The sequence below is a fragment of the Astatotilapia calliptera genome, chromosome 18 (assembly GCF_964374335.1).
Source record: "Astatotilapia calliptera chromosome 18, fAstCal68.1, whole genome shotgun sequence".
NCBI lineage: Eukaryota > Metazoa > Chordata > Actinopteri > Cichliformes > Cichlidae > Astatotilapia > Astatotilapia calliptera.
This window is the reverse complement of record NC_137439.1, coordinates 28451592-28477062: the sequence shown is the minus strand read 5'-3', so window position 1 is coordinate 28477062 and position 25471 is coordinate 28451592. Positions and strand designations below refer to the sequence as shown.

The 25471-nt window shown below is 42.3% G+C and overlaps 1 protein-coding gene, 1 long non-coding RNA gene and 1 pseudogene across 2 annotated transcripts; 1 reads left to right on the top strand and 2 right to left on the bottom strand.

Moving 5' to 3' along the window:
- The first annotated feature begins 749 nt into the window (after positions 1 to 749).
- On the top strand, positions 750 to 12072 carry LOC113010837 (dual specificity protein phosphatase CDC14AB-like; annotated as a pseudogene).
- A 2586-nt stretch (positions 12073 to 14658) lies between these two features.
- Positions 14659 to 22881, bottom strand: LOC113010458 (UDP-glucuronosyltransferase 1A1-like). The gene is made up of 9 exons (XM_026149509.2): positions 22119 to 22881; positions 17097 to 17160; positions 16867 to 17015; positions 16533 to 16660; positions 16361 to 16454; positions 16101 to 16226; positions 15939 to 16026; positions 15626 to 15845; positions 14659 to 14945 (listed from the first exon to the last, which is right to left on the bottom strand). The coding sequence occupies exons 1-9, from the start codon at positions 22641 to 22643 to the stop codon at positions 14675 to 14677; spliced, it is 1665 nt and encodes a 554-aa protein (XP_026005294.2). The 5' UTR covers positions 22644 to 22881; the 3' UTR covers positions 14659 to 14674.
- A 769-nt stretch (positions 22882 to 23650) lies between these two features.
- On the bottom strand, positions 23651 to 24303 carry LOC145421807 (uncharacterized). Its single transcript, XR_013903177.1, has 2 exons — positions 24178 to 24303; positions 23651 to 23897 (listed from the first exon to the last, which is right to left on the bottom strand). It is a non-coding gene; the product is annotated as an uncharacterized LOC145421807 (long non-coding RNA).
- Between the last annotated feature and the right edge of the window lie 1168 nt (positions 24304 to 25471).

Below are 25471 nucleotides of genomic sequence, written 5' to 3'. Positions count from 1 at the left end.
TGGTCTGCATAATTCAAGTGCATGTTAACACAATGCCAAGAAGGAAAGACATCAGCAGCAACTGTTGCTGCCCATTACTTTGGGAAGAGGTTTAAGACCATTTTCAAACAATTTGAAGTCCATCATCCTACAGCGAGAAAGATTATTCATAAATGAAAAACCTTCAAGGCAGTTGTCAAAGGAGCTTGCAAAGAAAAGCGTCTGGACTTCTTTAAGTTGCTTGAAGACGTTTCAAGGCAGTTGCCACACTTCCCAGGAGTGGAAGTCGCAGCAAGTTTACCCCAAGACAATGCAAAAGGCAGAAGACTGTCTTAATGATAGTACAAAAGGTAGCAAATATATATAGCGCCAAATCACAACAACAGTCACCTCAGGGTGCTTTATTTTGTGAGGTAAAGACGTAAAGGTGAGGTATGAGCCAGTAATAGGAGAAAATGAGCACGCAATAAAGTGGACTTGTTAGGCAGAGTTTGCCATCTGACTTAAAACACTTCAACTCAATTTTTGATGACAGACACAACTAAAAAAATCCTGATCAGATACAGACACATGTACACAATACACACTACTGCTCAAAATTCTTTTTTTAATTATAAATTTACATTTGCTTTAACGTAATATTACATGAAGCTTGCCAGTAATGTTTTCACAGATGTGTTTTTAACCTGACTCCATGTCTGCATTGTGTGGGTGGAAACATCCAGATAAATGTCCCAAGGTTTTCTAACAGAGCATTTTATTATAACCAGATGAACAATGTCACTGACTTCACCTGTCAGTGGGTTTAGTTTTGTGGCTGATTTGTGTGTGTGTTGTTTTTGTGTTGTAATTGTTGAAAGCTCCTATTTGACATCTCTCTCACTGTGTGTTGCACTTTTTATGCAGACTTTGGGCCCCTCAACCTGGCCACGCTGTACAGATACTGCTGGAAACTCAACAAGAAGCTGAAGGTAATGCAGATGAAAGTCTGTACTTCAGACTCAGGGCTTTGTATGCTGTATAGATATCATTTAGAAAATGCGTTACACTCTTATTTTGAAAGGTCTTTGCTCTGATGGTGTGTGTGCACTCCTCTGACAGTAGACGCCTATTTTAAATGTATTAATGCACATGTGCTGTTTTCACTGATTATCATTATAGTCTTTCACAATGTCTAGAAAGAGACTGGTTCACTACACCAGCTATGACCAGAAGAAGAGAGCCAATGCTGCGGTTCTCATTGGTGCCTATGCTGTAAATATCATTTCATTTGTCCATCACATCATCTGATTGCCCGTCTGTCTGTCCATTATTAGTTACGTATTTTAACCTCTGCCCTGTAGGTGATGTATTTGAAGAGAAGCCCAGAAGGTGCCTACATGACTCTGATTGCAGGAAACAACACAGGCTACATGCCGTTTAGGTACAGGCTGCTGCTTTCTATGAAACAGCACTTCATGCTGGGGCTGTTGTCATTACATTTACTGAGACACTATTCTTCTCTGTCTGTTAAATCTAGCTTAGCTTAGCTTAGCATAAAGACTGGAAGCAGGGGTAACAAGAAGAAACTCCACCTAGCTGGAAATTATTTGGCGACCTTGGCATGAACGTTCCAGGAAGTCAGGAAACCTCATCAAAGCCACACTTTTAAGTTTGGGATGGGAACATTTTCCCGTATTATTGTAGGGTTTTTACTGCTGTTGTGATTTGGCACTATATAAATAAAACTGAATTCAGAAATTTGAATGAATTGTTAACAGTTTATGAGCTCTTAGTGAGCTTTAGCGGTGCCAGTGGGTTGATTTCATTCATCTAGACTGAGCTAAGAACGCGTTTCCCCCCATTCCCAGTCCTGAGCTCAGCTCAGCTAAACAGGTGCTGCTTAGTTTTTACACTCTTAGTGATGGTTTATGTTTATTTACAGTGCAAACAAGTCTGAGACCATATGTGAACAGATATGATCTGAACCCTATCCTATTGTAAAAGCTTTTGTTTATAACTACACTACTATTACTGTATTCCCTTCTCTTGTATTCCCATTAGAGCGATTAGAACATGCTGTAGGTATTACAGGTACTGTGCTGCAGTGGTTTGTATCATATCTATCTAATAGACTCCAATTTGTACATGTAAATGGAGAATCCTCTTCACACACTGAGGTTAATTATGGAGTTCCACAGGGTTCAGTGCTAGGACCAATTCTGTTTACATTATACATGTGTGACACACTAATGTGTGATCCCATCAGAAGTAGTACTTAAAAGAAAGAGAGATTTGTCACCGAAGTGAACTATGTTTAATGAGGTAGTTGCACCCCCCAGCCTCCGGGTGGCGCATTGTTCAGTGAGACAGAATAGCGAGGTCATAGGTCCTCCTCTCCAATATGGCAGAAGCGAGGCAAAGAGAAACTTCACCAGTCGTCTCTGTCTCATCATTTCCCTGTTTTGCAGGTTTGTAACCGGTAAAACTATAGTAAAACGGTTGTAAAATATTGATAAGAAACATAGCTAAATGTGGGGGTATAAATCAGCGGGTAAACGCTGTTATTTGTTACGTTTTATGAAGTAGAAGGACTGGAAAAAAATGCCAAAGCCTAGCCAGCCGCGGGCGCCATTTTGGTTTCCTTTCTCCACTTATTTCAGGTCGTTTTAGCTGAATAAGCTCCTTGTCGTGTCCTGATTTTGTGAATATGAATGTTAATCTGCTGTTGGCAGTGAAGAACAACTGTTTACTGGTTCTGAAAAGTGATTTTGAGAATGTTAAAGCTAAAGCTAAGCCTGCCAGCATACACATGACTCTTTCATGTATTTGTGAGCTACTAAGCTAAATTGGTTTAAGACCAAGCACTGGTATGTTGGTTAAAACAATCAGAATACATAGGTATTTGGGTTAAGAGTTAAATCGAGGTAAAAATGTATTTGAACATGCATTTCATATTGTTTTGAATTGTCATTCAGAGAGAATAGCCGAGTAAATGATTTGAAGGTCACTACACGTGAAGTACTCTTGTTTCCCATGAAAAGATCGTGGTATTGCAGCTTGAACTTACACACGGTTTTATTGTTATTTCTGTTGTATATAGAGAATGGTGATGCTGCAAGTTAAAAATACATGTGATTGTATAAATAAATATGGCAGAAGCGAGGCAAAGAGAAACTTCACCAGTCGTCTCTGTCTCATCATTTCCCTGTTTTGCAGGAACATTTAATCTGTTTTACCGGCCCAAACTCTGGGTCGGTTACACATGCTTCCCTTAGGCAGCATCATTAGAAGACATAGCATACATTTTCACTGCTATGCAGATGACACCCAGCTCTATCTGTCCATGAAGCCAGATAACACACACCAATGAGTTAAACTGCAGGAATGTCTTAAAGACGTAAAGACCTGGATGGCCGCTAACTTTCTGCTTCTTAATTCAGATAAAACTGAGGTTATTGTACTCGGCCCTGAAAAGCTTAGAAATATGGTATCTAACCAGATTCCTACTCTGGATGGCATTACCTTGGCCTCCAGTAACGCTGTGAGGAACCTTCGAGTCATTTTTGACCAGGACATGTCCTTCAACGCACATATTAAACAAATATGTAAGACTGCTTTCTTCCATTTGCGCAACATCTCTAAAGTTAGAAATATCCTGTCTCAGAGTGACGCTGAAAAACTAGTTCATGCATTTATTACTTCCAGGCTGGACTACTGTAATTCATTATTATCAGGATGTCCAAAAAACTCACTGAAAAGCCTTCAGCTAATCCAAAATGCTGCAGCAAGAGTGCTGACAGGGACTAGAAAGAGAGAGCATATTTCTCCTGTTTTGGCTTCCCTTCATTGGCTTCCTGTTAAGTCCAGAATTCAAAATCCTGCTCCTCACATACAAGGTCTTAAATAATCAGGTCCCTTCTTATCTTAATGACCTTGTAGTACCATATCACCCTATTAGAGCCCGTCGCTCTCGCACTGCAGACCTACTTGTTGTTCCTAGAATATTTAAAAGTAGAATGGGAGGCAGAGCCTTCAGTTTTCAGGCCCCTATTCTGTGGAACCAGCTTCCAGTTTGGATTCGGGAGACAGACACTATCTCTACTTTTAAGATTAGGCTTAAAACTTTCCTTTTTGCTAAAGCATATAGTTAGGGCTGGACCAGGTGACCCTGAATCCTCCCTTAGTTGTGCTGCAATAGATGTAGGCTGCCGGGGGATTCCCATGATGCTCTTTGTGTTTCTTCTTCACTCACTTCTCTGCACTGAATCATACTTGTTATTAATCTCACACTGTCTTCACAGTGTGTCTTTGGTCCTGTCTCCGTCCCCTCAGCCCCTCAGCAGTCAGTCAGATTGCCGCCCCTCCCTGAGCCTGGTTCTGGTGACACATGTGTTTCTGTTAAAAACGAGTTTGTCCTTCCCACTGTCAGGGCCGGCCCGTGGCATAGGCCGTATAGGCAAATGCTAAGGGCGCCGTCCATCAGGGGGCGCCACGCCAGTGCCACAAATGTTGAAAAAAAAAAGTTGGTACTATTATTTCTAAATACAAAAAATAATCCCACGTTAATTAAAATGCAAAGTAAAGATTATTTAATAGAAATATTATTTGTTACAACATTACACTACACTGCTGATGTAGGGGGGCGCCACCTAAAATCTTGCCTAGGGCGCCAGATTGGTTAGGGCCGTTTCTGCCCACTGTCACCAGTGTGCCTGCTCATAGGGGGTGGTCTGATTGTGTTTCCTCTGTATAACTGTAGGGTCTTTACTGTACAATATTAACTGCCCTGAGGTGACCTTTGTTGTGATTTGGTGCTAAAAAAACTGAATTGAACTGAATCTGTGAAACCACTGCAGAGTTGTATGCTCTGAGTGCTTTTGTTGTGGAAATCTGTTTATGCTCTTTTCCTCTGCAGGCATTACAACATGGTTTCCTGGATTTTGAAAGGTTCAGTGCAGAAGAATATGAACATTATGAGGTAACAGACTGCAGAGTGAAAGGTAAAAGCCCCCCAAAACAGACCGTATGTGTTCATTATTGCAGTGGTGGTATAATTAAGGTGTTCTGGAGCCAATATTTTTAACGTATATGTCACTAACCTCTATCACATGATCAACAACAGCTGGTGTGATTATGCGAACGTGCACCCGGTCAAATCCTTCTGCTCACCGGACCTGGAGTACCTGATGATTAAGTGCCGGCCATTTTGGCTACCGAGGGAATTTACAGCAGTGATTATTACGGCTGTTTACATCCCCCCACAAGCCGTTACTGACCGAGCACTCAGGGAACTGTACAGCGCGATCAGCAGTGAGGAAACCGCACACCCAGAGGCAGCGTTTATCACAGCTGGAGACTTTGATAAGGGAAACCTGAAGAAAGTCTCACCAAAACTCCATCAACACATTCCCTTTAATACACGTGGAGACCGGCTTCTGGACCACTGTTACACCTCTTTCCGGGATGCGTACGGAAGCCCTCCCCCGCGCCCCATTCGGCCAATCAGATCACTGCTCCATCCTGCTCCTGCCCGCCTACAGGCAGAAGCTGAAACAGGAAGCTCCAACCCGGAGGGCGGTGCACTGTTGGACGGACCAATCGGAGTCTGTGCTGCGGGACTGTTTTGATCACGTGGACTGGGAAATGTTTCACGTAGCCGCAAAAGACATTGATGAATACACAGACTCAGTCTGTGGATTTATCAGGAAATGCGTGGAAGATGTCGTCCCATCCAGAACAGTTAAATCCTTCCCAAATCAAAAACCCTGGATTAACGGAGATGTTCGCGCGGCACGGAACACCGCCTTTGCCTCCGCGAACACATCAGACTACAAACACGCACATTACCAACTCCGGAAGACGATCAAAGCAGCCAAACGTGAGTACAGGGACAGGGTGGAACAACAGTTTGACAACCCTCGGAGTATGTGGCAGGGACTAAACACGATCACAGACTTTAGAGGGAAAACCAGCACACCGCAGACCACGGCCTCTCTGTGTGAGGATCTAAACGTATTCTACGCTAGATTCGACACAGCGAACACCATGAGACCGGACAGTGTGCGCACCGCGGATGACGTCAGTGCACACACTGTGTCTGAGGAGGATGTGCGGAAGTGCTTCAGGAAGGTGAACGCGCGCAAAGCTACTGGTCCGGACGGGATTCCCAGCCGCGTCCTCAAGTCATGCACGGCTCAGCTGGCTGGAGTGTTCACACACATCTTCAACCTTTCCCTCTCTCTGTCTGTAGTCCCAGCCTGCTTCAAAATGGCCACCATCGTCCCTGTACCCAAATCCTCCACCATCTCCTCATTGAACGACTGGCGACCTGTAGCCCTGACCCCCATCGTGAGCAAATGCTTCGAGAAGCTGGTCAGGGACTTCATCCGCTCTGCACTACCCGACTCACTGGACCCTCTACAGTTTGCATACCGCCACAACAGGTCCACTGATGATGCCATAGCCCTGACACTACATACTGCCCTGTCACACCTGGAGAAGAGAGACACGTATGTGAGAATGCTGTTTGTAGATTACAGCTCAGCATTCAATACCATCGTTCCCTCGAAGCTGGACAGGAAACTGCAGGATCTAGGACTGAGCAGCTCCCTCTGCAGCTGGATCCTTAGCTTCCTGTCTGACAGACGCCAAGTGGTCAGACTGGGCAGCATCACCTCATCCCCCATCACACTGAACACTGGTGCTCCACAGGGGTGTGTACTGAGCCCTCTCCTGTACTCACTCTACACCTACGACTGCACGGCCACTAACAACTCCAACATCATTGTGAAGTTTGCGGACGACACTACAGTGGTGGGTCTTATCACCAACAGTGATGAGACGGCTTACAGGGAGGAGGTCAGCGCCCTGAACCACTGGTGTCAAGACAACCATCTCACCCTCAACGTCGCAAAGACAAAGGAGTTGATAGTGGACTTCCGGAGGTGCAGAGAAGTACACACCCCCATCACCATCAATGGCGCTGCTGTGGAGAGAGTGAGCAGCTTCCGTTTCCTTGGAGTACATCTGGCTGAGGATCTTACGTGGTCAGTACACACAAACAAAACAGTGAAGAAGGCGCAGCAGCGCCTCTTCTTTCTCAGGAGACTGAAAAGATTCGGCATGAGCCCCCGCATCCTCAGGACCTTCTATCACTGTGCCATTGAGAGCATCCTCACTGGATGCATCACCACCTGGTATGGCAACAGCACCGCCTACAACTGCAAAGCTCTCCAGCGAGTAGTGCGGTGCTCTGAACGGATAATTGGAGGTGAGCTTCCCTCCCTCCAAGACATCTACAGGAAGCGGTGCCTGAGGAAAGCGGGGAGGATCATCAAGGACTCCAGTCACCCCAGCCATAAACTGTTCAGACTGCTTCCATCAGGAAGGAGGTTCTGCAGCATCCGGTCCCGTACCAGCAGACTGAGAGACAGCTTTTTCCATCAGGCCATCAGACTGCTGAACACGTCATAGACACCTCAGCTTCACTACTGGAACTGCAACACTATGCACTCCACACTGTATATAAATGCCACTTGTTTTGCACATATTCAACTCTGTATATTTTATATATTTTATTTATTATTATTATTATTATTATTTTTTTTTTTACTATTTAATTTGTAAAATGTGTACACACACACACACACACACACACACACACACACGTAGGATAATATTTAGTATACACATCCAGAAATGCATATACTATTATATATTGTACATATATTTATTAGTTTCAGATGTAGCCATTCTTGTATTTGCTGGTTTGTGTTGTTGTGTTTGCACATCTCTGTCGCTTGTGGGGCTCGCACACAAGAATTTCACTCGCATGTGCTGTGCCAGTGTGCCTGCACATGCGATGTGACAATAAAAGTGATTTTGATTTGATTTCACAGTCTTTCTTTCCTTTCTTCTTGTGCTTTTAGCGAGTTGAAAATGGAGATATGAACTGGATCGTTCAGTAGCCCCCATTCTCGTGGTAAGATAAAAAACGGTGAGTCAGAATCTCAAAGCTGAAAGCTAAAAGCATGCCTCCAAACAACATCAGTGCTCATGTTGCTTGGCCTGACAGAAGGCCTCTGCAGCCCCTCAGTGCCTGCACGTCCTGAAACAGTTGAGAAGAGCTAACCTTACCCTGCTGTCTTCTGATGGCGTGTATTGTTTCCTGCTTAGTGCTGTCATGTGTGAGTTGTCATGTTGTTATACGGCTGGATTAGATGAGCCTGAACCCTGCAGTGGCTCGGGGTTTCCCATGATGCACTCATGCTTCTTAATCACTCAGCTCTTTTTAATTTGTGTATTTACACCACTTTGCACGTAGTTATTATTCACCTCTGGCTCTCTTCCAGTCCATCTCATGTCCTGTTGTCCTCCCCTCACCCCGACCACATGTGGCAGATTGCTCCCCCTCCCTTAGCCTGGTTCTTGTTAAAAGGGAGTTTTTCTTTCCCACTGTCAGCAGGTGCTTGGGGCCGTTCGATTGTTGGGGTTTTCTCTGTATTTAACGTCTTTACCTTACAATATAAATCAGTTGACACTACGTCATTGAATCTTATTTTACGTTTGCATTAAGAGACAGTACTTGCATTAAAAACAGACCCTCGCTGATTGAAACGTATGATGGAACTCAGTTATTGTTGATTCTGTCTCCAGGTTATCCCCTTCACACACCCGATGCATACTTCTCATACTTTTGCCAAAATGACATAACGACCGTGGTTCGTCTGAACAGGAAGTTGTATGATGGCAGGCGGTTTGAAGATGCAGGATTTGAACACCACGACCTCTTCTTTCTTGATGGGACCACGCCCTCTGACCTCATCGTCAGACGCTTTCTGCATGTGTGTGAATGTACAGACAGGGCAGTGGCAGTGCACTGTAAAGGTAGGACTGCAAGTGTTTATGTATGTTTAATTGATGTCATTTATTTCTTTTATCTTAACTTTGTCTCTTTAAACACTTCATCCATTTACAGCTGGATTAGGCCGCACGGGGACTCTGATTGGCTGCTACCTGATGAAGCACTTCCGGTTTACTGCAGCCTAGGCGATTGTTTGGATCAGAATCTGCAGACCTGGATCTATCATCGGTCCACAGCAAAACTTCTTAGAAGAGTGAGTTTGTGCCTCAGCTGTGACCGCTCAAACCAAATGGTCCAATTTCCGTGACTCCAAAGGTCTCAGTCGGAGACAATCATTAACCTTTAGTGCCGTTCATGAAAGTACAGAAGTAATGCTTTCCATATGATGTGCACACAGACACGTCTGCAACACTTCATTAGGATAATGTGCCCTGTCACAAAACACAAGCAGACGGCAACTTCACCTCCAAGGTGCACGGAGAAGGCAAAGCTCTGATGAGGTGAAGACTCCAGTGACAGAGTATTAGGGAACAATAACGTGTTAGTGGCCTTCATCAGGGTCATTGCGTTTACCTGTAAAGGTGTGATTGGTCCACTTGGATCTTTTTCTGTTTCCAGTTTTTTTTATTTAAACACAAACTGTTTGACATTTTGCAATGACCCAAAAGGCGTTGGTCACTGAGTACAGCTGTTCACTAATACTTCGAGTGTCGCTTGAGTCTTCACACAAAGCACAAGTAGATCAGGAAGGGTTTGAGGTGTCAACTTCGGCAGATCTCAATCTCATCGAGCATCTGTGAGATGTGCTGGACAAACAAGGCCCGTCTGTCCTTAGGCTGTGGCATCTATTGCAAGATGTTTCTCCATGCTGAGGTCATGGTTGGAGCATGCTGGAAATGTAGTAAAAGTTAGAAGAGAAGCAAAAGGTGGAGGTCAGGGTGAGGCATTCCCCAGTGTGCCCATGTGCAGCTGGTGGTGGTGGTGACTGCAGCAGTGGGAAACTGGTGGATGATGAATCAAATGTAATTTTAAAAAAAAAGCCTGAAAACTGTGTTACTGCTGCAGACTGCAGTCACAGTGTTCAGCTGCAGCTGGTTTCTCTCCTCAGCTCTGGACGCACACTTCCTCCTTACGCCACAGTAGTGCTCTGTTGCTAATGGCTACTAGCTTTGTGTGTCTACTTACACGCTAAACCAGGATGTTGAATGTTATACCTGCTAAACATAATATCACAGTTAGTTTGTGGTGTGTGTTTGATGTTTGTGTGCAGGAAGCAGCACAGTTTGTGGGTTCAGGGTGACGTGCATCGGTCTAAACAGCTGGTCCAACAGAGACTGAGTCAGCAGCAGCAGCTGCAGCAACAGCAGCTTCACCGCTCTGACTCTGTGCAGGGAGGGAACAGGAGGCAGTGTCCTCGCTGCTTTCCAGCATGGATGACCTGTCAATCAACACCGTGCTCTGCAAGTCATATAGCTTGGATGAGGTCAGCGGTGTGACTTCATAGCATCAACATGACCTTTTTTAATGGTTACTGCAGAATTCAAACAGGCTACTGAGTTATGATCACAATGTTGTGTTTTCTGGGGCAGCACGGTGGCATGGTGGTTAGCAAGCAAGAAGGTCCTGAGTTCAATTCCACCATCAGGCTGGGGTTTTTCTGTGTGGAGTTTGCATGTTCTCCCTGTGTTTGTGTGGGTTCCCTCCAGGTACTCTGGCTTCCTCCCACTGTCCAAAGACATGCAGCTTGTGGGAATAGGTTAATTGGATAATCACTCACTAGGTGTGAATGTGCGAGTGAATGTGAGTGCGAATGGTTGTCTGTCCCTGTGTGTTGGCCCTGCGACAGACTGGCGACCTGTCCAGGGTGTACCCTGCCTCTTGCCCTATGACTGCTGGGATAGGCTCCAGCGCCCCCCCCCGCGACCCTGAAAAGGATAAGCGGATGGATGTTGTGTTTTCATGCTGCTAATTGTGTCTTTCTTTCTTTGTCTGTGCAGAATAACTGCAAAGAAGTCAGTCTGACACAGGGAGACAAACTGAGAGCACTGAAGGGAAACACCCACCGAGATCAGCGTCATCCTGCTCAAGGTACCAATTGCTGTAATTAAATTTTTGATAAATGGTTATTGTGGTCAGTGCAAGAGACACGTTGAGAATTAGCTCAAACGCTGGAAACAAAGTTTCTATTAACAAGGAGATATAACAGACACCAATATGTTTTTGTGGATGTCAGAAAAGTACATAAGTGACTCTGTTGTCGAATGCTACAAAGAACGCACGCTTTGTTTGCACGCTGTCTAACAGACAGACTGGACTGAATGAAATCATGCTGTGTTCTCATCTGTGCAGTGTAAATGTTGTGTATAACCTGCTTGAGCTCATGTATCCTTTTTTGTTCTTTGGTTAAACTGGAACCTAAATGCAACAAGAGAAGTTGTTGTCTTTTGGATACTTTAGTTAATTATGAGTGAGATTAAGATTATGGAGGTTGTCAGAGTATTCCTTCTACTGCCTGACAGTGTCCTCAGTTGGAGTCAGCAGGCCTCCATCTTTACTGTACACCGTGTTGGTAGAGCACCACTTCCCCCTCCTGACGGTTTGCCAGAATCCCTCCTCCTACGCCCAAGTTTTTGCTGCAGCTGCAGCCTGAGCTGCGTTTCGATTGGCCTGCCTGCTGCCTCTGCTCTCCACGGCCCAAATATAAAAGATATATAAGATGCTGCCATAGTTCAAGAAACATTTTATAAAAAGTAAATAGTTACAAATCGGGGATATGGGAGCTGCGGCAAAAAGAAACAAAAGTGAAGGACGACCACGAATCAAACTCACAATGTGCTTCCGGCTTCTCCTGTAAACTAACATCACTAAACTGCTAACCTGACACAACCAAGAACTGGGCTACTTCCACATGAGTTAAATCGAGGTACCTCCAACACGTTGAAGCGTATTTGTATTTTGTCTCTTGTACAGAGTGTATGTGCAGATGTTGATTCCTGCAGTGAGCGTAGAAATCATCAGAAGAATTTTTAGAGAAATTGTTCGTTGTGCTTGTTTTTGTGAAGGATCAAGGTTAGTATTTGCTCTTGGATCACACACACACACAAATATGATGTGTTCTTGTTTTCTGTGTCAGGTTAAACCTGTCCAAGACTTCACACTGCTCCATCCTCCCTCCCCCGAAGCCCTCCAAAGTCAGCAGCATGTGTGCGAGCGACTTTTTTTGGGGGGGGGGGGGTCCGAAGCCATGATGCTGCCCCCACCAAGATGCCACCCTGGGCGGGTCGCACATATCAAAAAAACACTACTGGTCTCCAGGTAGTTAGCCAATCCACAGAGACAATTGCCTGGATCCACCAATGACAGAAAGGGACCTGCACACTCAGATTTGCATATGAGACAACATTATGACAGCAGTCGTAACAAAGTCCATGTGGGTGATACAGAGTATGTACAGCTTTCTAACACAACTGTACTGTAGTTTCCCAGTATATATTAGATTTAATATGGGGGGCTAAATTCAAGTGTTTGTCTCCAGACCACAGTGCATGACCTGAGCCTCGAGAGGGGGAGAACCTGCATGCTCTGAATGAACTGGTCGACCCAAAAAGCAAACTCTGATTCACTCATGGGACGCGCGAGAGATCCCCACAAAATACCCACGCCAAAAGGCACCGTGGACTCTGAGCCACAAACACTATCGAGGACAGCATGGTGGCCTGGTTAGAAAGTCTGTATTTGTAGTGTGTGACTGATTATTAAGAATCTGCACATAATTGTATGTACCGTATTTGGCAGACTATACGGCGCACTTAAAATCCTTTAATTTAGTCAAAAATCGACAGTGCACCTTATTTATGAATTCTGGTCGTGCTTACAGACCTCAAAGCGATTTTATGTGGTACAAGCGCTCAAAAATCCGTCAAAAAATGTTTTAGTATGACTTTGGTAAGCTACATCGCTTGATGGATTGTTGGAGCATTACAGCTACCGTAGTCAGGAGCCTCACGACTCATAGTAATCTCAAACGAACACTGCAGCGTCACTGAGAGTTAAAAACTGTCCAAATTCTTTCATTTTAATACAATGATCAGTGTTGCTGCTTTACCAGGTGTAACAATTAAGTTTAACATTCAGGCATCTATGAAAACAGAATTTATTAAATTTAACAGAGTTAGAAGTTAGCAGGAAACATGATATAACCAGTGTTGGTCAAGTTACTTGAAAAAAGTAATCAGTAACTAATTACTGATTACTTCCCCCAAAAAGTAATCCCATTGCTTTACTGATTACTTATTTTCAAAAGTAATTAATTACTTAGTTACTTAGTTACTTTTTAAAAACACGATTTACAACCTGAAGAGGTGATAAAGCGATAGATCTTTCAGCCCAATTCTACTTTTTCTACATAATCCATCATACAAAATGTAATCAAATGGAAAAATCTCTTTTTTTAACTTGTTTTATCAGTTTTAATCTTTTAACTTTATGCATCAAGCAAAAATTTAATTATATGCAACATTCTGACTTGAATAAATTAGTTTAACATTTAAAGCTATTTTCTGCACATTCCAGCGCATAAAATAAAATATTTTTTGTGTTTACACTCACTCTTTCAAATAGATGCAAGTAAAACACAGCAGAAAATAAATAAAGTCAAAGACTCAGCGGTCCCGTTGCTCTATTTTCACCTGTAAAGCAGGACTGCGGTAGGCGGAGGTTTACCCTGGTGCAGGTGTGCCGCGGTCAGTTGAAGAATCCGCGAGTTTCTCTGTGAGTTTCCCATTACGTCGTTGCGCACTCGGTGCTTGCTCGGAAGTTTAGGGGGTTTTTTCGCTGTAAAAAGAAGTTTTCTTCCCACGCACAACGGACACTAATGTTTTTGTCACTTTTTATGGAGTCAAACTCAAAGTAAAGTCAGTACTTCCACGCTTTAAGTACTGCACGCTCATACTCTCTCCCACAATCGATATGTGAGCCATTGTTGATCTGCACACAGCTGTTGTCACTAACGGCACACTCGCTTACGTCACTGTCGTGAGACATTCTCGCAAAAAATCACGGTTTTACTAACGCAGTAACGCAGCGTTACTACGGGAAAGTAACGGTAATCTAATTACTTTACTCGTTACTTGAAAAAAGTAATCAGATTACAGTAGTAATCTACAGTAGTAGATTACAGCAGTAACGCGTTACTGCCCATCTCTGGATATAACATGTTCTGACTGTGAGATTTCTGAAAAAATTCAAACGTACAGCTCTGCTATCACTTCCAATATAAATGAAGACAGGAAACTAAACAGCAGTTACTTTTGTAGGGTTACTGAAGTTGGACTAGCTGGTATATAATGGTGCTACGTGATCGCTAGCGACACAGCTATGTTAGCATAACATAAACACAGTGAAGCTGGAGGATGAATGTTAACTTTTTTTCACTCCATAAAAGTTAATGTGAGGCTGTAAACGGACCAAACTTCAGTCAGGAGAACAACTGAGATAATCCATCCACAATACGAGGTTATTCATTAATATACTGCAACAACATGGGAATACAGTGGCTGTGAGGGAATTCAACAATACAATGGTACAGAAGTGGAGGAAGCAAGAAGAATGAGTTGAGTAAAGTTTAACTTATCTGATTGCTTAATTGCACTACAAGTGTCCAGAGGTCCACTAATTGGTCGGTGATTTTAACCTGGCAGGTAATACAGTGATAATGTTAATTAATTACTTAAAGGTAGTTAATCGCTGTTTGTCCGAGGAAGTGAAAATAGCAAATGTCAGGGTTTTTGTGTTTGTGTTGCTCAGAGTTACAAAATATATCACAACAACCCCAGTAAAAAGAAACTGTATTTATTCCTGCTTCCTCTTCCGTCTTAGTTTACGGAAGCATAGCTTCATACATTTTGCTGTCAGCATTACAAAGACAAGCACCACAGTAGTTAGCAGCACTATTACATCCAGGCTGAAGTACTGGAACCAGTAGAGTTCATGGAGAGCCGATTTGAGATGCTTCGCCCCTTTATGCCGCATCACAAATTCTGTCCAATACACTGAAAGCTCAAGCGGGTCCGACGGCCGATCATTATGAAGATCTGACAGCTTCTTCACGTTCTCTTTGTACCTGAAAACACAGATAAATGGGCAGGTTTTTTTAAAATGACAATGAGCTGAATTTAATCATATTTAAAGCTCTTGGAGAACAAATGGTACAGTGGTTCAGTGTTTGAAGGTTTGTTAGAGTTTTTTATTTTCTGCAATTAATGTGACCACCATCAAGTTTAACACGAGTCCTAATTAAAATTAGATAATGTTACGTGAACCCAGTTGAACAAATCAGGACCTTTTATTAACTCAAACAAAAAAGTCACTCATTGCATACCTGTGAGGGGGAAAGTAAAAGCCTGCAGCCTGATATTCAAAACACTCAGAAATACACTGAGGCACAAATAAAGGACATTTCTGAGGACATCAGTAAAAGAGTATCTGATGCTCAGGCTGGAAAAAGATTATGAGAGCCTCTCTACAAAGTCAGACTTTGTGTGTATATAGGAAACTCCCTAGGTGTGCTTGACTAGCAAAGAGTCACCGTCATGGAAATGTAGCTAGAATGATGACCCATTGTGTACTCAGAGGGCTAGCTTCAGTCATTGTTCAAATGTACTGTTTATAAGGTTGGGAAAACCTGCAAGACTTGCTTGTTTGAAAAAAATGTTTTGTAGACCAAAGGAGAACATTTTGATTGAATGACAAGGATCATGTAGATCAAACGTCACATTGTGAGCCGTCTGCTGACTCCCTCACCTGCTGTCATTGATGACCTCCTTCAGCCCCTTCAGAAGAGTTTCTGTATTAATGTCTAAAATGTTCAACACGATTCCTACACCTCTGCTGGCCATCCTCGCAGCGTTGTCCGGCTGATCCCCGTTCAGGGGCACCATCAGCATTGGAACGGCGTGACACAGTCCCTCAAACAGACCATGTGAGCCAGCGTGAGTGATGAATGCACGGGCTCCCGGGTGAGCTACGACACAAAACATGCAGAAATATCAGATGTTATGAGATGTGACACATCAGCGTGCTTCACATTTCAGGATGTGCTGCTGCAGACACACACCTAGCAGGTCATTCTGTGGGACCCATTTCATCATCTTCACATTTTCCGGGACATTGTCAGGAACCTTTCCAGTGTATCTCCATATGACCTGTCATAGTTTTATTGTAGATTAAGATTAGCTGTATTTATTTATAACACAAGATAAGCTGTATGCTGATATACCTTCTGTGGAATCTGTCTGAAGGCCTCCAGAAAGACAGAGGTGATTTCCTCTGGCAGATCTGACACCATGGAGCCCAGAGTGAACACTACAAACCCGTGCTCTCCAGACACCCAGGAATCTAGATCCTGACAAAACACAAACTTACTTAAGTACTTTGCATTTATCACTCTTACCTGATTGGTCTTACAGTCCTACGGTAAGTGGTGTCAATCAGAATGTTCATAAATGTATTTAGAGTCTAAAACTCATAAAGTCTTACTGGGGGCAGAGGATGTTTCACATTGCAATTGATTCCACCAACCAGTACAATATTGGGCATGAGTGGGCGTGGGAAATCCAGCGTGAAGTCATTCCTGTTTAAATACAGCAACAGTTTTTTAGTTTTTTACACTCAGCAAATGTCAACAATACACAGACGTTCCATGTGTTACCTGAGCAGCCAGATATCAGAGTCTGAAAGCACTTCAGCCACGCCCACGTTCTCTCCAAGGAAGTCACGGGTTATTTGGTCAAAGCGCCAATACAGCAGTTTGCAAAGCAGCGGCTCCACCAATGCCACCTGTGGGTCAGAGGCATTACAGGACAATAATACAGCACCAAAACTGAAGACAGAAAAACTAAGACGTACTGTAATAGTAATAACACTGAAACCACAAACCAACAGTGTTTTGTTCGTGACCATACATTCTGGAAGATGATTAAAAATAACAGTCTTGGACAAGCTGTGATTTAAGGCTTGAATATGCTAACTTCCACCTGGCTCACCAAAGTGTTGATAAATCTCTCCTTGAAGCTCATTTTATCCGTGTATCCAGTGAAAAGGCGAGGAACGTATGAGGGCGGAGATGGGCAGCCAGCAGACTTCATGTCCAAGTGACACGGTATTCCTCTCAGCAGATTGACAGTAGGGAGACCTGGAAGTGATTGAGTAATGATAGGTGAGAAAATGTGCAGGTGTACAAGCAAACAGATAACCTGAGTGCAGAGGAGCTCACCTAATTTCCGAGCTACTAATGAGCCCGTGGGAACCATGGGATCTGTCAAGACGGCATCAAAGTCCTATAAAGTGAAACAGGGAGAAGGTGGAAAAGCAGAGAGGAGTCAATCTTCCACTGTGTGTCAGCACTACACTGTCTTGCATACATGGTTCACACATGGAGGATTTTACAGATTGTAGGTAGAAAGGTATAAAGTGTCTAAACTGGATCCATCATGATCATTTGAATCTAGTGCAGCATTGCATGACTCACAGTTCAGTTTTGATCCATTATTAGACCTTTGTGCAGCCCCCAAGTTCATCATCAGTCCAGCAGAAGCGTTTTTAGCCCCCCCCCTCCCCTACGTAAACTTTTCTTCTCATTGGCTGTGTTAGGATGCCTGGGTCGTTGACCCAGGGTTTTGAGTTTATTATATTATTTATCATTTCTAGTCTTTGGTTTCTTTGTTAGAGTTCTGTCTCATGGTTTATGTCTGTGTGTTCTCTAGTTGCTCTGTCTCCCCTGTCAGCTGTATCCCCTTGTCAAGTTTGCGTCTCTGTGTTATGTTTCCTGTTTTACTTTGAAAGTCCGTGTCTCATGTAAATGCATCTGGTTTTGCTTCCTTTGTCTCGTCAGGCCTGATGTGCCCCAGCTGTGTTTCCCTCCTGTTACCCATTCCCTGATTGCTCCTCTGTGTATTTAAGTCCTGTGTTTCGCTGTGTCCGTGTCATGATCTACTCTTACCTGTCCTCACCCATGCTGTGGTTTTTTGGTTTCCTACCTGTGTTAATGTTTGTACTTTGGAAGTTTGTTACTTTGAGTTCAGTAGTGATGGCCAAATGAAGCTTTCTGAAGCACCGAAGCTTCAAACACAGTCCTCTCTGGTGTCATCTGGTGGCCAAAAATATGAAGAGCAGCTTGAATCCACAAAATAAAACCAACTGCTTCATTAAGATTGCCCACTCTACAGAGTGGAATTCTGTCTGATATTGGGCCGCCGTTGTGTTGCTTTGAATGTGTATTTTTTGGTGGTTAAAAAAATGTGGTTTATTTGTTTAATAAATAATTTTGACCAGTAAACTCTTCTTGTTTAAACATGCACCATTGTGTGGTCTTTCTTTGCTTGTGACTTCTTGATGTTGGTAAATTCAATAATTGAAAAATACCACATTACATATAATATACATATGATAATGTACAACACATTATGGAGTATGCTTCTGCTCTGAGGTCTTGCCTCCATGCACTTATGCAATTAACCGCTAGACGGGTACATTTATAAATAATATTATATTAGGGAAATTTTCCCAGACATATTTTTGACCTGGGGGCAGAATTGATTGTGAAATGGAAAGGAAAAATGCTTATGAAATTGCAAATTAAAAACATGATGCATTTAAAGTAACCCTTTTTCATTTTTATTTAAGAAGAGAATTTGTTCCATTGTGCGATGGCCGAACCTGTTCCTTTTATATTTAGATAATTCCTCCTGCCTTAAGGAACATCCCTTCACATGGCACAGAAGAGGCTGGAGTGCAGAGAAACTGGTAGAGATGCAGTTATACAGTCTAACTGGGCCCCACAAACTATCAGATAAAGAGAATAAATAAATTCAATTGCTGCACATTTGGCAGACTAACAGTTTAAGATTAATTAAACAATAAAATATATATTTTTACAACATTACATGTAAAGAGTCAAGTGGAAGTTTTTCTAAAGTTATTTAATGATATTTATATTATAGAAGCAGATTTTTGACATTTTACCTTTTTCCCGTTTTCAGATATAATAAACACACACAAAACAAAAGCAAACGGCCAGAACACAGAGCTGGAAAACTCACCCGATTGACAAAAATCAACTCAAAATTCTCCCACACAACAGAACCTCCTCTATTCCTCGCTGGCTCCAAATCTCTCAGTGGTTTGCTATCTGTCACCATCAAAACGCTCCACAAATCCCGCGAATGATTCATTTCCTTATAAACCATTGAATCAGATACCGAAGCAATTAGGCTCTAAATGAAGCTTCGAACGTCACTAATCACACTGAAAAAAAGGCCATGTTGGATTTACTTGATTCAATAGTGGACACTGGTTGCACACAAATGTTTTGCTTTGGCAGAAACTTAAACAACTGAGTTAAATCAACACAACTTTTTCATATTCAGTAAACCTGTGCATTTTGTGTTCATAAAACGCGATTGAAACATGTTCAGATGAAGTAAGTTGAGCTCTTGGAATATTTTAATCCTTCACAATTTTGTCATTTTATTTCAACACTATTCAATAACTTTTACCCCAATACTACTTGGTCACTTAAATACTACATGCTGTCTTCATATTACATAATGTTCAACAAAGTCTAGATCCTGGTTACCATAAAAATTGAATGGGTCTTCAACAACTATCATCCTTCTATCTTTATCCTGGTTGCAGGAGGGCTGGGAAATAACCCTGAAGTGATAGGTTACAAGGCAGGGTACACCCTGGACAGCTGACCAGTCTATCACATAGAAACAAACAACCATTTACACTTACATTCACAGGTAATTTAGAATCACCAGTTAACCCTAACTCTTTTTTTCCCCCTTCTTTTTCTTTTTGTTCTCTTTTTCCAGCTGATTTCAGTGAGTTGATTACAAGTGTATATCCATGCATAACTTTTTATATGTTATGCATCGTTCTCATTAGCTTGTCCTCTCTATTCCCAGTCATTGAGGTGGCATCGGGGGAGTACGGAGACCTGAACCCAGTGCTGTTTGACGCAGTCCAGGGCGGACTGTGCTCAGAGGAGGGCAAGAAGAACTCGAGGGACAAAACTGACTCCTCTTGTCCTCTTTAGTTAACCCTAACTCTAATAACTGCATGACTTTTAACTGCAGGAGGAAACCAGAATACCCAGCGAGAAACCTGCAAACTAGCCAGAATGTGGATTTGAACACAGGACCTTCTTACTGTGAAGCAACAGCACTAACCACCATGCCAACAATCTAGGAAATGTGATTTCCTGTATTTGATGCAGAATTTTTTTGTTTTTGTAATAATACACAATAAATAGCAATAGCATGCATGTGGTGTGTGTGTGTGTAGTTGTCTGCCTCTTATAACTCCAGTGATTTTCCTGCAGTTTGAAATCTTGTGCGATCTTGTGAATTTCATGAGTTCAGCAACTAACCACTCTTACTAGATTGTATCATGTCGTCTCAACAAGAACAAATTAAGTTTTTGAATTTCGTACAGATTCTTCATGATTTAATTACGTTCATAGAAACATGAAATTATTGTGTTCAAATTACAAGTTGGACTTTTTTAATGTAACAACCACCCAATTTACTTTTTTTGGTGTACTAAAAAAAGTAGAGGTGGCTGCTCGACTTGACTGAGATGGATGCCTTCCTGAAACCACGATCTAAAGAGTGCGAGTCTGAAACCCGTGCAGTGTCGCAGGATTTAACATTGATATGTTTTTGACTTACTTCACTTGAACATGATATGAACAATTTAATCTAGCCTCTCTGCATATCATGTAGTTTCTACACTATGTAGTTACACTTAACTTTAAGGCATGAGGCAATTGTGTTAAATACACGCAAGATGCTTACGTAAATCCAAGAGCTGGCCAATCCCTTTTTTTCAGTGCACGTGAATCTGGCCAAACGAATCAAGCTTCAACACAGTGCATCTGAAGCAGTGTGTTGATTTTTTTGACACACGCACCGTAGCTTCAGCTTCAAGCGAGCCATCACTATTACTTTGAGTTCAGCATTAAAGCTGTTTTTTGAGTTCACGTCTGTCTCCGGAGTCTGCACTTTGGGTCCTTTTCCTGCCTGCACACAGCCGTTTCATAACAGGCTGTTGCTCACAACCAGAAGATTTGAACACCAGGTGTATGCTACGCCAGCCAGAGTTGCACATTTATCTTCTCTCACTGACTTCATTCAAAGTCAAGAGAAGAATAAACACTACCATAAATGGAGCATTCAGATGTCTACAGTTTACTTGCACATGTACTGACCTGAAATTTGAAGTTTAATATGAACATCCACCACTGTAACTGTTCACATACACTTATGGTAAAATGTAAGTGCACCCTTTTTCCTTTCTTTGGTTTCACATATTAGGACATAATAAACATCATCTGGTCCTTAAGCGTTTTTAAAGGTATTAAATAAACAATGACATGGTGTAATATGTTTTATAGTTCATGTGAAGTTGGAGTGATTTTAAGACCTGATGAAGACTATGTAGTTTTTATTGTCCTGATGTGTGAAACCGAAGTGTTGGGGCAGGCGGCGTGTCACGTGGTTCTTCTATTTTCCTCCTTTTAGGTGCTTCCAGCACTTCCGGGTTATCTGCTTGGTTATCCAGGAGCTTTGACTTTGGTTCCCCATCAGATTGTCTCCATCCACACGGTGGTAATTTGGTTTCCCTTGCTGTCTAAATAGCTTGGAAAGAAAGCAACGGGACTTCCTCAAATTTCTTAAAGACATTTCAACTCTCATTCAAGAGGCTTCTTCAGTTAAAGAACTGGAAACCTACCCCGACTTCCCTGGTTGTTCTTTTTCCATCGTCTCAACCTGCCCATAATTCCAGACTCCCATTTCTCTCCCAGTGCTGGAAATAAGGATTGAGCCACAATCCTGTGCATGATCAACTCCACAGGTGGGAAACCCATCTGCCTCACTTTGTAGATCTCCCACATCACGACTAAATTCTCCACAAACCTCAACGTTCTTCTGTTCAGTTAGTATTTTATCTTTTAATACTGTAATTTTACATAACTGATAAATGAGTCCTATATTTGATGTCATATTTTGCATGAGACAATTAATAATAATACAATTAATATTTAATGCAATATGCACAGTCAACCACTACTGTTACATTAATACAACAACATTTGCATTTGGACTACCATATTGAACAGCATCTCCATACCAACGAAAGACCCTCCATGTACAATTTGCAAAGCTGAAGCTGCAATGTTGGTTTTGCAGCTGATACCAAAGTTGTGTTCATCTTCTGTATTTGTACTCACCTGCTGGGACAAGTGTGATATGAGACTGGCATTGAAGAGCAACTTCTCTGCAGTGATGTGCAGAAAATCAGAAATGGCCTGGAACTGTCTGAACCGTTTCTTGATCTTCTCCATGAAAGGCTGTGAGGATTTTTTCATGATGTCTTTGTGTGTGGACATCACAGAGTCGATGTAAGCCTTGTCATAAGGTACAGGATAGGTCAAAGTGTCATAGTGTTTCCCCGGGCCCATACGTAGGGTGGTCTCTGGCATCACCACCGTAACTCTGTGTCCACGGCGACCCATTTCCTGGGCAATGGCTTTAAGACCTATCCAATGACTCCCATCCATGGGCACCACGAGCAGTTTGCCTAAAAAAAGTGAAAAACTTGCAGGCTTGGTGTGAGGAAGTTCAGCCTCTTCTGTCTTCAGCTTGCTCTCAGGACTTGACTTTTCTGATGCAGATCCCTTCATATTATCCACAGCACCGCTTATTTCCATGACCATGTTAAGCAGCAAAAACACAAAGACTCCTGCTGTCCTCATAGTTCTTAGTCAGTGTACCAACGGCTGACTGAAATGAGCACAGAGAAAGTTTGGAGGGAATGGCAAAGGAAACACCCCCTTCTCTGAGCTTTAAGTTCTACAGCTGTGAACCAAGCTGCTCTACCTGCAGGCTCCTCTGAATAAGTTGTTTTAATTCCTCTGTGAATTAGCAGATTTGATTTGCGTGTGTCTCTGTTGGGAATCTGGGTGAGAGGAGCATGAGTGCAATAACCCTGCTAAAGCAATCTTTAGCCCTTTGAAACATAAATGCAGTTTCAAAGAGCAGCGTTATCGCAGTATTTCTCAACAGTAGTGTTTTTCCAAAACCTCTCTGGAGCCACACTGAGGGTCAACTACCTGCATCTTTTTAACACAGTTGCACTAAAGTCTTTGTAGTTGGTATCAGACAACCCACACATTTACACACTGAACATTCTAATCAAGACACATGTCAAGAAAAAGTAATATTAGCTTGGGAACCCCTCTCAGCATCATAATAGTTCACTCTATTTTAAACAAAAAATGGTATGTCTTTTATCTCCTAGGAATATCTGGAAATATGGTTTTCCTGGTTTTATGAACAAGGATTTTTATTTTTAGTGAAGCAGTATTTACTTGTATGAAATTTAATGTAAAAACCTGCTGTGCAAAAAATTGGGTACACACCAAAATTAGTTGTTAAACCTTGGACTCTATAGAGAGATGTGTCCAATCATAAGAAAAGGTATTTAAGGTGGCACATGACAAGTTGTGCTTCTCTTTGACTCTCCTCTGAAGAGTGACAGCATGGGATCGTCAAAGCAACTCTCAAAAGATCTGAAAACAAAGATTGTTCAGGGGGAGGCTTGTATGCAAAAGCTCATTTAGATAAGCCAGATTCATTTAGGAAGAAAGAGCTTTGGACTGATGAAATAATAATTGAGTGTTTCGGTCATAACAAAAAGCACTTTGTGTAGTGGAAGGAAACACTGCATTCCAAGAAAAACACCTGATACCCACTGTCAAATGGAGGCTCCATCATTCTTGGGAGCTAGTTCAAGGACTGGGGCCCTTGTTGAAGTCCAGGGTCAGATGAAGTCAACCCAGTATCAACAAATTCTTCAGGATAATGTTCAAGCATCACTCACAGAGTTGAAGTTTGTGGTGTTGGACATTCCAACAAGACAATGACCCAAAACACAGTTGGAAATCTACAAAGGGATCATGCAGAGGGAGAAATACAATGTTGTGGAATGGTCATCACTGTCTTCTGACCTGAAATGTAATAGAAAATTGGTGGGATGATTTGAAGCAGGCTGTCAATACCTGGCTGACATCAGATTTAAATGAAGTGGAGAGATTTTGTAAGGAAGAAATAAACATAATTCCATCCAGAAGAAAGGTTCCCGAATGCTTTCATATGACTGTATGTGGCACCAAATCACAAAAGCAGTTTACACTTTAAATTGTTAAATAAAGACTAGAATAACAGAGAAATTCCCAACAATCAGACAACCCCCTCTGAGCAAGCACGTGGTGGGAAGAAAAAACTCACGTTTAACGGGAAGAAACCTCTGGCAGATCCATGTTCAGGGAGGCGCAGCCGTCTGCAGTGACTGATTGGAGGTGGTGGGGAGGGAGATGGGACAAAAGACACACTGTAGAAGAGAGAGAAAAAATTATAACTACTGTGCAGTGGTAAACACATAGTGAGTAAAAAAAAAGTCAATCGAAGACAAAACAAAAACACAGCAAATACAAACACACACAGAGCATGCATTGTAATGTATAATAACTCTGACAGTTTCTTTTAATAAAATGTAAAAAATCAAATACTGATCAAATACTGATCATTCAACAAATCATCAGTATTTGCCCTCTGACCATTTAATATTGGGAATCAATATTCTTTCAAATCTATTAAAATCACATCCAGAAGAGGGCGCTGCTGGTGCTACGCTCCCTCGGTTTTCCTCTGCGGGGCCCAGAAACTAGTGATGGGCAGATGAAGCTTCATGAAGCACTGAAGCTTTTCATCCAATTGGTTCACCCCAGCGCAAAGCTTCTTGAAGCTTCATTTGCTCTAGTAGGACACCTACTGGACGTAAAACTATTAGTTGGCATGAATTTGAAGAGTGTGGCCTTTTGCACACAGCCTGTAAATGTCAACAACAAAAGGAGTGTGTAAAACATGTATATTGTAGTGATGGCACTATACGGTGTATATTTATACTGGCAGTATGGAAAATGATTATTTGGAAATGCTTAAAATGGAAATGATCATTTACTGTGAGGTGAGGTGTGGTTGGGGTGTGGACAGTGGTTGTGCTTTTGTAACGTTGAGGTATGGACAGCTACACACTGAGGCTTTGAGCCTCAGTCCTGCCCACATTTTATTCTGTAAAAACTAAATTTCCACTGCTTTTATGGCCTTTTTAGTGGGGAGAACATAGCTAGGATTTAATGATTTAACAAATCTTTTGAATCCTTTGTCCTCCACAATGCTAAATGGCTGGGAGTCCTCAACCACCATGCTAACCAGGTCTTCATCTATTTGAGATTGTTCTCCTGAGGAAAGACAATAAAGACAAAGCACAAATATAAATATCACACATGTCACTTATTGCATTGTATAATATTGTTATATCATTTAGTAACATTACAGCATGCTATATTATCATGACATTTGATGGCTCACCTGGTCCTGCTCCACAATCGCTGTTCCCCTTATTCACATGCAAAGCTCTGTAGTGCCTAAGCATGGATGAGGTGTTGTTGTTATATCCCAGCTCCCTGGCACATAGCAAACACTTCACCTTGTACAAAAGTAAAAGCTGCTTAACATAAGT